Consider the following 13,872-nt stretch of genomic DNA (forward strand, 5'->3'; position numbering starts at 1 on the left):
AATAAAGCTTTCAAAAAATAAAATTGAGAGAATAGCATTTGCTTCTCAGAAAATTAAGCTAGGAATGGATTTAAATCTAGTAAACTAAATAGGAAACTAAAATTATTTTCATTTTAGTCTTGTGAAGTGATATTCTCTCTAGATTATTTTTTCTTTCTTTCTTTTTTTACTCCACACATCAATTTAGGAGTATTGGAGATAGAGCAGGAATAGAGTAAGACTGTCACATTCTTACTCTTTTAGTCTAAATCTTTAAATGAAGACTCAATCTCTTCTTTTCTTAATGCAATATTGTGTCTTAGAAGTATATTCATCTGTGGATTACCAACTGTAAGGGCAGTTTTCTCTCTGGGGTGAGATTCCTGCAAACGTGTTTTCTTCAACCTGCGTCATCACGTGCCCACTTGCATATTATTTACTCATGATTATATTTGAGGAAGTTGAGGCTCATAAAATAGATTATTCATTCAAACTGGGGCCCCATTTATCTCAAAAACTTCTAAGATTTATGGAATCTCTTTTTGTGCCCCAAAATGGGCAAATGAGTTGGTTATATTTTTGAGTTATGTTCCACAGGGGAAATGTAATAGATTAACAGTAAAAAGCCAAAACCAAATCAAGTAAATAGCACTTGTATGCTTGATGGTTAGCAGGGCAGTTGCTCAGCATGACTTCAGGTGCTAGCTTGAATGTTAAATCCTTCAGCTGCTGATATAGGTGGGCGGGTCTGGGTTGCACACAGGGCAGTGCACTGGACATCTGTCCCATGACATGACACTCTCACTAACAATGTGTGCTGATATGAATGCCGTGTCATGGAGCGGGCTTTCTCTTGGTGGGTGCCCCATAGTGATCAGCCCTTGTGGGGACCTCTTCTACTCCCCCACAGCATCCTATAAATCATGGGGTGAGCATGGCATGGTGCCTGGTGTAATGAAAATAAAGGAATCCATGTGAGGAATTTACCAGGAAAGAACCTGAGTGCCAAAGCAGTGTGTTTGGACTTTGTATAGTGTGCGACCTGGATATAAAGAAGATGTGATGGAAGTCTGGGATTCACTCAGCAAACACCAAGGCCTTCAAGCACACACTGCTGTCATTTGGGGATGCTAAATGTCTTCCTGGTCCCATGCTGAAAGCACCCATGAATTATCTCAGGGTTTTTTTTTTAATCATATGTGCCTCTATGTCTATTTCATGATAGATAAAGAGAGATAGAGAACTATACCTGAGGGCTAAATCGGAGTATCTCCAAATACTGAGTCAGTACCTGATACCCCTGGGCGTTCCGTACAAGAAGGGCTCGTTCTTCTGTTGCTTGTCTTCACCGCCAGAAAACAGTGTCTGCCCTGCACATGATGGTGGGACAGGTCCTTTCTGGATGACACTGCACCTGCAGGCAATTCGGGAACTCTGATGAATTCATATTCTGCCTTCCTGTTCCTCTTGGATTTGAAATGTGCACAACAAACCCCGTACCCTTGTCTCTCTTTGAGGGTCTGGGTGCTCTGTGTTGCTGTAAGAGGCAGGAGCCAGGGTTAAACTGGAGTCCTGGACCTTGGAGACGTCCCTGGTCTCTGAGGATTCGGACGGGTGGAAAGAAAAACTTCTTTCTAATGACCTGTGGAAGCTGAGTGGGGCAAGATGGAAGGAAGCCAGCTTCTGAGCCGTCTTCATCAGAGCCGTGTGTGTGGATTGGCTATGCTCCAAACTTCAGGCCATGTGTCAGAAGTCCAGGGTACAGGGATGTGCAGTGGACAAGCCCGTCCTGTAGTTGGTCAGCCTCGGGGGTGACTGAACACACAGACACAGAAACATGATCATGAGGTGTTCTGAGAAGCATGACGGAGGCTGGGGCCACAGGACAGGAAGTAGTTGAGGCAGACACCATGAATCAGGCAAACTTCCACTCCTGCCTTGTCCAAACTGTTTCCTCCATGGAAAACTGCCTTTTCTCATGGGGAAATCCAAGACATCTTTCGAATTTTAAAGTGAACATCACTATTAAAAAAGAAAGTATTTACTAACTGCAGAGCAGTGAGGTCTGATGGAATGACTTTCACATGCCCAGTGGGACCTGCAAAGTGCTGGCCAGACATTCACACTCTCAAACTAAGGTTCTGGAGAGTCGGGTATCGACATTTGTGAAGTTCATCTCTTGCCCATACACAATCTTTTAAAAAAAGATTTATTTTATTTTTTATTGGAAAGTCAGAGATATAGAGTGATTCACTCCCCAAGCGACCACAATGGCTGGAGCTGTGCTGATCTGGAATCAGGAGCCTAGAGCCTCTTCCGGGTCTCTCACAAGGGTGCAAGGTCCCAAGGCCTTGGGCCATCCTCTACTGCTTTCCCAGGCCACAAGCAGGAAACTGGATGGGAAGCGGGGCTACTGGGATTAGAACCGGGGCCCACATGGGGTCTTGACTTGTATAAGGCAAGGAGGACTTTAGCCACTAGGCTACCTTGCTGGACCCCCATATACAATCTTTTTTCCTCCATATACAATCTTAACTTGTCAATTCAACTCTTTTTTTTTTTTTTTTTAAGATTTTATTATTATTGGAAAGTCGGATATACAGAGAGGAGAGAGACAGAGAGGAAGATCTTCCATCAGGTGTTTCACTCCCCAGCTGAGCCGCAACAGGCCAGTGCGCGCCAATCCGATGCTGAGAACCAAGAACCTCTTCCAGGTCTCCCATGTGGGTGCAGGGTCCCAAAGCCTTGGGCCGTCCTCGACTGCCTTCCCAGGCCACAAGCAGGGAGCTGGATGGGAAGTGGAGCTGCCGGGATTAGAACCGGCGCCCATATGGGATCCCGGGGCTTTCAAGGCGAGGACTTTAGCCGCTAGGCCACGCCACCGAGCCCCAATTCAACTCTTTTTTTTTTTTTTAAAGATTTATTGTTATTGGAAAGCCGGATATACAGAGAGGAGGAGAGACAGAGAGGAAGATCTTCCGTCCGATGATTCACTCCCCAAGTGAGCCGCAACGGGCCGATGCGCGCCAATCTGATGCCAGGACCAGGAACCTCTTCCAGGTCTCCCACACAGGTGCAGGGTCCCAAAGCTTTGGGCCGTCCTCAACTGCTTTCCCAGGCCACAAGCAGGGAGCTGGATGGGAAGTGGAGCTGCCGGGATTAGAACTGGCGCCCATATGGCATCCCGGGGCTTTCAAGGCGAGGACTTTAGCCACTAGGCCACACTGCCGAGCCCCAAATCAACTCTTAATCTCCCTGTCAAATAAAGTTGCTCTGCTTTCCCCCTAGGTCGCTAGGCAGACGTCACTAAACCCAGGGTAGATCGAGAACATCCCCCCAGCAGAAGCATTATATTACTGCTGTCACACAAGCACAAAGCCAAATATTTTCAGAAAATTAAGCTAGAAGGTTCACATTGCATATCAGCATGGAAACTGTCATCTAGCAGATCTTCAGTAAATCCTAGTTTATCCCATTGTAAATAGAGAGGACTAAGTTTTCTGCTGTAACACTCTCCATGCTAAATTGTAATTATTGTATTTTTCGTATATCCCATGAAACATAATTAGTTCAGAAAAGGAAAATTATCTGTAATCTCTGTGTCTCAAAGGGCTTAAAGTGATGGTGAGGGGCAGGAAAACCACATCACAGCTTCAAATTCTCCATGAAGCTCCTGACTTCACAGACAGCACTCAGCTCTAGAAGGTTTTCGCATGGTGCAGGCAAGAGGAGGACTATGGAAGGGAAATGGCCCACAATCCAGTGCTCCACAGAGTTAGAGGGAATCTTGACACGTTCTTTGGTTGCTGGAGGGCCTGGGCCAGTGATGAAGACACAGAGCCAGGATTTCTGAGTCTGCACATTTCTCAAAGTCAGGAGCCACCAGGTCATGTTAGAAGGACAAAAAGCAAAAGCAAAAAGAAGGATGTTCTTCAAAGGATGTGCAAACGTCATCTAGGCAACCGCTGGGTCCACAGAGAAGCTCTAGTGTCAGGAAGGTAGGTGAGGGTTGATGCTGTGTTGTTTTGACTTCTTTGGATCTGAAAGTAGAAGTTCACTCTGGATTAACTAAGTCAATTAAAATGTTGTTGAAGACAGTGGAGTTACTGGTGGGAAATCAGGTCGGTTTCCTGCCTTGGTTTTGGGATTAGTATTCTGCTATGGAGCCAGGGCAGAGGGAAGCCTTGTGATGAAACTGATAGACAGAGGGCTCCAGGGTGGGGCTGTTCCCATAGAAACATCCACGCACAGTTATCCATGTGGGCAGAATGGATGCTAGCCAGGAAGAAAACCAATACCCGTGGAAAATGCCTATGTCTGTCTTGGTGGACACTGGCAGATCATCATTTCTCCATTTGCTCTCCTGTGCAAACTGGGCAGATGGCTAGAATACCATTTCTAGACCCCAGCTGCCAGGCCAGCTGGAACTGAGGGTCATATGACTCTACAGGCCAAGGAGGGCACATCTCAGCAGCAAAGCTCTCCTGGTCTTGTCAGACTGTAGACCATCTTCTCAGTAGCTGGATTCAGACTTCTGTGTTGGCTTTCTTTTTCTCTTCCTTTCTTCTAAGGATGTATCTTGCATGCCAATGGATTTCCAACACTTTACACTGCCATTAGCTTGGATGTGTGTTCTAAATATTCATGTCTGCTCACCGGAGTTCACAATTTGTTAGGTAAGAGGCAGGACCTGCTCATATGTGTATGTAACAATCAGGACCCATGACGTGTCTGTACTGCTTCTGGAGTGGTGTGAATCAACCTAACAAATCTATCCATCCACCCATCCACCCACCCACCCATCCATACATCCACCTATCCATCCACCATCCATTCATCCATCCATCCACCTATCCATCCACCATCCATTCATCCATCCATCCACCCACCCATCCATCCATCCATCCACCCACCCATCCATTCATCCATCCATCCATCCACCCATCCACCTATCCACCCACCCATCCACCCATCCATCCACCCACCCACCCATCCATACATCCACCTATCCATCCACCCACCCACCCATCCATACATCCACCTATCCATCCACCCACCCACCCATCCATACATCCACCTATCCATCCATCTATCCACCTATCCATCCACCCACCCACCCACCCACCCACCCATCCACCTATCCATCCATCTATCCACCTATCCATCCACCATCCACCCACCCATCCATCCATATATCCACCTATCCATCCACCCACCCACCCACCCATCCATAAATCCACCATCCACCCACCCATCCATCCACCCATCCACCCACCCACCCATCCATACATCCACCCATCCATCCACCCACCCACCCATCCATACATCCACCTATCCATCCACCCACCCATCCATCCATACATCCACCTATCCATCCACCATCCATTCATCCATCCATCCACCCACCCATCCACCCATCCATAAATCCACCATCCACCCACCCATCCATCCATCCACCCACCCATCCATCCATCCATCCATCCATCCATCATCCATCCATCCACCCATCCACCTATCCATCCATCATTCATCCTCCATCCATTCATCATTGTATTGGTTCTTTTTCTCTGGAGAACTCTAGCATACTCCCAAGAGATCAAGGAGCATATCCCAGTTTCCAAAAGAGCCTGAAGCAGTGCTTGATACAAAACAGGTGTTGATTACACAATCAAGAATTTAGGAAACAACCTTTGACAAGGCAGACATTTTGAAAGAAGTTACTTGATTGAAAAGAATAAAAAGTCATTCTGCTTTATTCAAGGGAATGAATGTGAGGACAGAAGAGATTCTCTTGAACATCAGCATTGAGCATCATCTGAAGCTAATTACAAAACTGGTTACAGAAATTTGAGGTGCTGCATGTTGAATTGTGCCTACCACATGGTAAGTTCTATGCATTTGTAACAACAATGTTGATAGTAATAGGGGCCAGTGCGATGACTCAACTGGCCAAACCTCCACCTTGCAGTGCTGGGATCCCATATAGGTGCCGGTTTGATTCTCGGCTGCTCCACTTCCCATCCAGTTCCCTGCTTATGGCCTGGGAAGGCAGTGGAGGATGAGCCAAAGCCTTGGTACTCTGCCTCCATGTGGGGCACCTGGAAAAAGCTCCTAGCTCATGGCTTTGGATCGGCTCAGCTTGGACTGTTGCAGCCGTTTGGATAGCTCAAGAAGCAGATGACCCTGGACTAGAGTCACTAACACACGCCACTACCTGAAGCTTCCTGCAAATAAGCAGGATGTTCTAAGACACTGAAGTTGAATAGCATTCTGCTGATGGCAGGCAGCTCACAGACACACTGTAATTGGTCTCACGTAGTTTCATTTGTCCACTCCTACTAAGTAACTGTGACAAGAGACTGAGTCCTCGGCCACTTGCCTCTTCTTTGTAGAAAGGGAGAAAGGCCACCACCATGACTTTGGAGGTTGCAAAAACAGAAGACAGGAGACGATCAGAGGGCTGTGCCCAGCCATGGCGTGTGTGTCCCGGGGCGTCAACGACTTCTGGCTCTGAGAAGCGGTCCAGAGGAGCTCATTTATGGGGTCCAATCCCCTGGTGCCCACAACACATGCGCCCTAGGGCAGCCTTCACCTCCTTGTTCCGGAGACTGTAGATGAGGGGGTTGAGCATGGGGGTCACCAGGGTGTAGGACAGGGACACCACCTGCTTGCTCTCCGGGGAGTAGCTGGCCTTGGGTTGCAAGTGTATCACCCCCGTGGTGCCATAAAACAAAATCACCACAAAGAGGTGGGAGGCACAGGTGGACAGGGCCTTGTGGCGCCCGCTGGCAGATGGCATCTGCAGAACAGTGACCAGAATCCTGCCGTAGGACGTGGCGATAAGGCAGAAGGGAACCATGATGACCAGCACTGTGGCCGCCAACACGTTGGTCTCGAAGACCCTGGTGTCAGCGCACACGAGGCTCAGCAGGGGCGCAATGTCACAGAAGAAGTGCCGGACACCGCGGGGCCCGCAGAAGGGGAAACTGAAGAGCCACACGGTGAAGACCAGCGCCACGGGGATTCCGGCCACCCAGCAGGCGGCGGCCAGCATGTTGCACAGGCGCGGGCTCATGACAGCGCTGTAGCGCAGGGGCCTGCAGATGGCCACGTAGCGGTCCCAGGCCATGACAGTAAGAAGGAAGCACTCGGACGTGACGCAAGACAGCACCAGGAGCAGCTGCAGGGCGCAGCCCGCGGGCGACACGCCGCTCCCGGGCCGCAGCAGGCTCAGCAGCAGGCGGGGCGCCACATCCAGCGAGAAGCAGATTTCCACCAGCGCCAGTTGTCGCAGGAAGAAGTACATGGGCGCGCTCAGGGCCGGATCCAGGCTGGTGAGCGTGGCGATGAGGGCGTTGCCCAGCAGCGTGAGCAGGAACATCACCAGAAAGAGGGGCGCGAGCAGCGGCCGCAGCGCGGGCACGTGCGCGAAGCCCAACAGCACGAAGTCGTCAGCCCAGCTCCGGTTGGCCCAGGCCAGAGCTGCCCAGGGCATGGACATGGGCGCCGGGATGAGTGGGGCCCTCACCCAACAGCGCGAACAAAGCCTGGGGAGGGCAGAATGCAGGCAGAGGTGAGTGAAGGGAGGCGGTGAGAGGAAAACTGCACCTGTGAGGCCCTGTGCCCACATCGCAGGCTGCACGAGCACCCAGGGTGAGGTCTTATCCGAAGGCAAGCCTGACTGTGCCCCCGAGGGCGTCCCCTGAGCAGGTTGGAGACATGGAACCAACGATCCACGTGAATGATTCGTGACCGCACCTGCTGGCCTGGCCCGTGTCCACCTCTCTAATCCCTGCACAGGGCTCGTCCCACCTCAGGACCCCTTCCCTCCAGCTGCTTTTCTCTCTGCTCTGTTTATTTTGTATCAGGATTTTGGTGGCGTGCTTTTTGGCTCTGTTCCCATTGCCTAAAGCGCAGCCTCGCAGACATCTGGCCACGCACCCAGACAGATCTGCTGCCCCTGTGTTTGGCCCTACTGGCTCTTTCTCTTCCTCCAGGTCTGCACTTCAATGTCTCCTTCTCAGGATCGCCCCTCCTGGATGCCAGAAATAACACACTGACCACTTCCCCCTGTTGTCTGCATCAGCTGGTTGCAACTGACAGTGGACACCACGAGGCTAAATTTCAGTTCGGGTCAGGAAAGTGTGTTTCCTTCTGTCAACTCGGAACCTCATGGAACCGACTGCTTCTCTCCTGGTGATTAATTAGCGATACTGCAGCACCCAGTGCTGTCCCTTGTCTCCTACAGAGATTTGGGTGAAGTTGTAAGCATCACGGCTAGCCATGGCCGCAGGCTTCCATGTTTGTTGAATGAACCCAAGCCCTTCCATTTCTCTGTTTACACCTAGGAGGAGGCTTGAGTGAGTGGTCACGGTCGTGGTTTTCAATGCATAAACCTGTGTGTCCATTTGTTTATTCATTCATCCAGTCTTGGCAGATACTCACTGGATGAGGCTCGGAGCTGGGGTCTGGGGTGACTAGGAAGTTCAGTACTATTTGCTGGCCTTGCAAGCCTTAGGGAAGCAGAGACACTCTTCCTCACAAGGAGAGGTTGGGGAAAGCTTTCTATGGTGGCGTTCCACCCCTGGGTCCCTTGCCCAGCTCAGTTACTGCATGTGCAGCGCGTTTTATGTCTGGAGGCTGGTACAGTCAGTGTCTGGCCCACAACAGTGATTGAGTTTGCACACTTACTGCGGTTCCTTCTACACTTGGGCCAGTGTCCGACACACACAGCAGAGGTTCACAGAGTGTTTGTTGAGTGACTAAGGAAGAGTACTGCTCTCATTTCTCTGCTCCCTCTCCTTGTATTCACCCCCACCCTCAAGCCATCAGTCACTGTTCATTTCTGCCACATGCTGGTTCTTCATGTTGCACTTTCTCCATAGAGCCTCTGAGTTGAGCCAGTCTTGGCTCACACATCTGACCACACAGACTGATGCTGTAGTCAGAGCGTAAGGGATTGAACACCACTTCTGTTGAAGATAACTCCCTGGGGCTGGCAATTCTTCTCTCCTAGTTAAACTTTCCTCAGTTGTAGGAGGGCTCCACTATGAAAGGGCCTGTATCTCCGGACTGTGGATAGAGAAAATTAAGCATCCCTCTCAAAGTCAGGAGGAAACTGGAATTCTTAAACAGCTTCCAGAGTCGCCCAGAGTCACACACAGCCTTTGTAACTTACCAGATTCTCACACTCACTTCTGAAATGGGGGTGGTGGGAGAACAACTCACTCTCTTCTCTAGGGGCCACTACATGGTACCATCTCCATGGCAACCTCCCTGGCCCAGGTCATACTCAGCCTTTTACATCAACGGGTCATGAGCTCATAAGCTCATGGCTGACTCCCCTGCGTCTACTCTTGCCAGTAGTCTCAAACTGTTCATCGCTGGAGTGATAGGACTGGATGCATCAGAGAAGATGGCCGAGTGACTGTCACTCTTACGAGAACCACGGGACCTCGCTCCTTCATGCCCACTGCCAGATTGCACCTTGTTCTGACAGGCAGGTTTGGATCCCTGAATACCTCTCCAGGGATCTGTATGAACCTCATGGAGTCTGGACATTTCCCCTGATCTTGTTTATTCAGCTAAAATTTGCTGAGCAGCTGCTCTGGCTCCAACATAATGCCAGGCAGCCGGGATTCCCTACCAAGGGTTCTCAGGGTGCCAGGACAACGCCAGGGAGCAGGATCAGGAGGCTATTTGAGTAGCCCCAAGTGTCAGGAGTATCATTGGCTGGAGCTACAGCACTCCATGCTTACCTGAGGAGATGTGGGGACGCTCAAGATGAGTTCTGTAGGTGTTCCTGATAGACTGGCTCTGAGGGATGAGGAATGGAGATACATAGACCCACAGGTGATCAAGGTTGGGCCTGGGGTGGGGACAACGAGGCACTGAGCTGTGAACAGGAGTGTGTGAGTTTGCCGAGACTTCGCAATGGGACTGCATCGGATGCAGGTGTGCCTCAAGTCTGGGGTTCAGGGGCAAGCCTCGGCGTGAGGCCGCTTTCCAGCACAGACCAGACGGGCTTGTTCACAGAGGCCGTAATGACCTGAACCCTTCACTTCAGCTCTGATGGGCGGAGGGGCTTTAGGATGCTTTGCGTTAACACGGACTGCCACCTCTCGGTGTGCTGTTGTTATCATGATGTGGGGAAGCGAGACACAGAGAAGTTGAGTAAATTTGCCCAAGTAAATGGCAAACAGTCCAGGGTGGCCTCTACACACAGTAGATGCTCAGAGTGGCTTATAAACCAATGAATCAGCCTCCTCTTCCCCTGCCTTATCTGCTGCAGATCCCCTATCCCCTACTCCTCGTCCCTCCTCATCTGTGGAGGACTTGTATCTGCATTTACAGAGTGGGAATGGAATGTTCCCCACAGGCGGGCTCCATGTGAACCGTGGCATTGTGGGAAATACTCAGAGCTGTGGTTCCAACCCAGGACCCCCTCCTAGCCTCTTTGGGTATTCATCCCCTTACAAAGTCCAGGGGGTGTCTTTCTATGTGAAGATCTGGTCCAAAACACTACATGGAGACTGCAACGCAGAACTGTACTGTCGACGTGAAGCTATGAGAGTAGGTTTTCAGGATTCACACACACACACACACACACACACACACCAGTAGTAACAGGTGATGGGAGTGTTGGCCAACAGGAACACACTCTATTTCAGAACGTACACACCTATCAGAATGTCCCAGTGCATACTTCACATATGTGTACCTCTTATATTTCAATTACACTTCAGTGAGACTGAGGGGGGAGCACAGACCTGAGAGTTAGGGCTGTGATCACCTGATGGGATGTGTCAGAGCCCAGCGGCCCCCAGCCCTTGGTGGAAATCTCCAAATGGAGCAGCAGCCAAGATCCTTGCGGGATAAAGCTAAATGGGTAGCTACTCTCACCATAACATCTTATTTGTTTAGGGCCCAGTGCGGTAGCCTAGGACCTGAAGTCCTTGCCTTGCACATGCCAGGATCCCATAAAGGTGCCAGTTTGCGTTTCAGCAGCCCCGCTTCCCACCCGTTTCCCACTTTTCTTATGTGGCCAAGATGTAGCTATCACAAAGAAAGGACAAAGGGAGGAGGAAGGGAGCTGGGGAGAGGGAGGAAGCAGGTGCACAGGTAGGTGAGAGAAGAAGAAAACACAGAGCAAGCAAGGGAAGAGGGTGAGAAGGGATGGGAGTGCCTCACAGTTAGGTTGTATCAAGTTTTCTTGGAGGTGAGTCACACCCAGCTTACCTCCTTCTCCACCTGCTCCATGCCTCTGGCACTGCTCTCAGGCAACGTGTGAGACCAGAGATGCAACCGCAGGGCTCTCACTAACCGCAAAGCAAATCATCGGACGTCCACATCTCCCACCTCCCAACAGGAACCACGCTGGGTCCCCGAATGACCAAATGATGTGCTTTTCCTAGGAAGGACAAAGATGAGGACTCACCTAGCCTGTCCACAGCCTGGCGACTCGGCAGACGGCAGGCGCGCGGAGATATCGACCGCCAGCCAGGGACCTGGGGACTGGGCCTCTCCCTGAGGACTGCATAACTGAGGCTCAGTGCCTGCTCAGCATGGCCACACCATCCCCTGAGAGGCGGCCCTTCCCTTCTGTTCAGCCCTCATGGAACACGGAAGGGTGGCCCCCCAGGACATGTACTGACAGGAATCTGGAGTGAGGAGCCGGAAAAGTAGGGCACCAAGGTACCCCAGTGTGGGACCTGGGCATCCTAAAAACTGGACTGCATGCCATCTGAGATTCGGCTGCACACACGGGCTCACTCACATTCTATGTCAGAAATGAATTTACCACTTGGATGAGATTCAACACTCCCAGGCAGAAGTGTGAGGAAACGTGCTAGGCTTCTAAACAGAGCACCCATCACGTCACTCCTTACGGCACACGTGCACCAGGCAGCTTTCTCCTGAGCTGTCTCACGGGGGCGACATTGGAACGTTTCCTGTTGGCAGCTGTGGAATGTGAGATTCCTATTTGCTGGCAGACAAGCCTGAGAGGTCCCAGAGCTGGGAAGCCTGGAGTCACATTCCAAGGGTGCCTTACAACTGATACCTTAGGGAACGTGACAAGATCACCAAAGGAGTGTCCACCCCCCCACCCCCGCAGTGCTGGGCTGGGAAATGCTTGCTCAGTGAACCTACTCAATGTTGCAGCTGGATTGTTGCTGTTAGTATTGGCTCTAGCTTGGGGATATACCAGGGGGCAGGTGCAGATACAATGTAGCAGGGTTTCTGCTCAATTTAGTTTTAAAAAACAACCCCCGGACCTATTGCTCTGCTACCCCTGACTGCATTTCAACTGACTGCTCTGACAAGAGCTGCTGTCTCATTGTCACACTGCTTCATCTTAATTTCCTACTAAGGTTTATTTTCCACAACTGATGCCAGAATTGCATTTCTTCACCCCATTAATGCATTTTTAAACCATTGAATCCTTCCTGGGAACATGTACTAATATTTGTTCTTAAATGATTCTTACTTTATTCTTTACAGTATTTATTTTGAAGGGAGGGAGAAAGGGGGAGAGAAAGAGAGAGAGAGAGAGAGAGAGTGTTTCTGTTCACTAGTTCACTCCTGCAGAATGGCCTCAATGACCAGGGCTGAGCCAGGAGCCAGGATGTCCATGCGGGTCTCCCAGAAGGGTGGCAGGTGCCAGTGTGCCTGGGTTATCATCTGCTTCTCCCAGGTGCACCAGCAGGGATGGGAAGAGGAGCGGGAGGAAGGACCAAACAGAGGTGGACTTGAGAGTTTGGGCAGCAGCTTAGCCACCACCCCAGGAGGCCCTGCCTGGCTTTCTGTTCTCTGAGGAGTCATTGCCTCCCCAAGCCGTGCGGGAGAGTGTGCTGCACCTTTGGGAATCTTTTCATGTGATCCAAATCAATTACTGTGGCATCCAGGCATCAGACGTGTGTAACTTTGGCATATCAGAAACACAGCAGGGTCTTTTGGTTTTATTTTAAAATGTTTGATCTTCTTTTTTGAGAAAGATTATTGGGGAAGCAGATGTTACCTGAAAAGCTCAGTGGGTTCTTTCCTCAGCTTAATATAGAAATCAAAAGCCAGGAACCAGCTGCAGATAGAGAAGTTTATTTGCAAAATAACCAGCTAAGGTGGCATGGGCGGGAAGAGGGAGAGCACCTGCCAAGAGAGGACTGGGAGGTGGGGTGCCTCTGGAAAGGAGAGAGGGAGAGGCCCCGAAGGCTTGCGGAAGGGTCTTGGGGCTTTAAACCTTCCCTGACTCCTCCTTGTGGGCAGTGCTTGTCCACCCACTCAAAGGTGTGGCCAAGATTTCAGCAGACCTGGATGGTCTCAGACACCCCTCCTGGAATCCCACATACTACTTCTGTAGGGAAGGGCAGAGATGTCTTCTAGCTCCTTCCTGCTAGCTCCTTCCTGCTGAAGGGCATCCTTCAGGTCAAGGGGCCCCTGGTGTGTGACAGAAGTTGACCATCGTACAAGGTTGCACGTTCAGAGCCATCTGAAGTCTGAAGACCCGTGATCAGGGGAGAAAAGACACAAGGCAAGTGACAGTACAGGGTCCACAGACAGCCGCCACTGAAATACCTTTCCCACTAAGAACTTACACAGGAAACAGGCGTCTGAGGTTGATCCCAGGTGTGAGTGAGATTTTCAATTGTAGCTCTGTGATAGGCAATTCCTGCCACGGACCCAACATTTTGGCTGCTAAACTTATTTGGCAGGTGCTTTTTCTTGGAAAGCAGCTTCAAATCCTCCAGAGATTTGCAGGCTGGTTTTGGGGAAGTTGGTCGACTGGGGGTGCTGGGCTCAGACTGTACGGTCCGTTCTACCTCATGGGAAAGCCGCCTTGCACTTCAGGAGCCAAGACTAAGCCCATAGGACCTTCACTAATGTCCATGCCCCAGT

The 13,872-nt window shown here is 50.6% G+C and overlaps 1 protein-coding gene across 1 annotated transcript; it reads right to left on the bottom strand.

Annotated features, from left to right (window-relative positions):
• Positions 1 to 6,511: 6,511 nt before the first annotated feature.
• Positions 6,512 to 7,480, bottom strand: LOC101523967 (olfactory receptor 10A7-like). Its single transcript, XM_004597069.3, has one exon. It carries the CDS (start codon positions 7,478 to 7,480, stop codon positions 6,512 to 6,514), a length of 969 nt encoding a protein of 322 aa, XP_004597126.3.
• Positions 7,481 to 13,872: the final 6,392 nt, after the last annotated feature.

Source organism: Ochotona princeps, chromosome 16, assembly GCF_030435755.1.
Source record: "Ochotona princeps isolate mOchPri1 chromosome 16, mOchPri1.hap1, whole genome shotgun sequence".
NCBI lineage: Eukaryota > Metazoa > Chordata > Mammalia > Lagomorpha > Ochotonidae > Ochotona > Ochotona princeps.

Bases quoted from the DNA above. Each gene is read 5' to 3' on its own strand.
- LOC101523967 (XM_004597069.3), bottom strand. From the start codon at position 7,480: ATGTCCATGCCCTGGGCAGCTCTGGCCTGGGCCAACCGGAGCTGGGCT.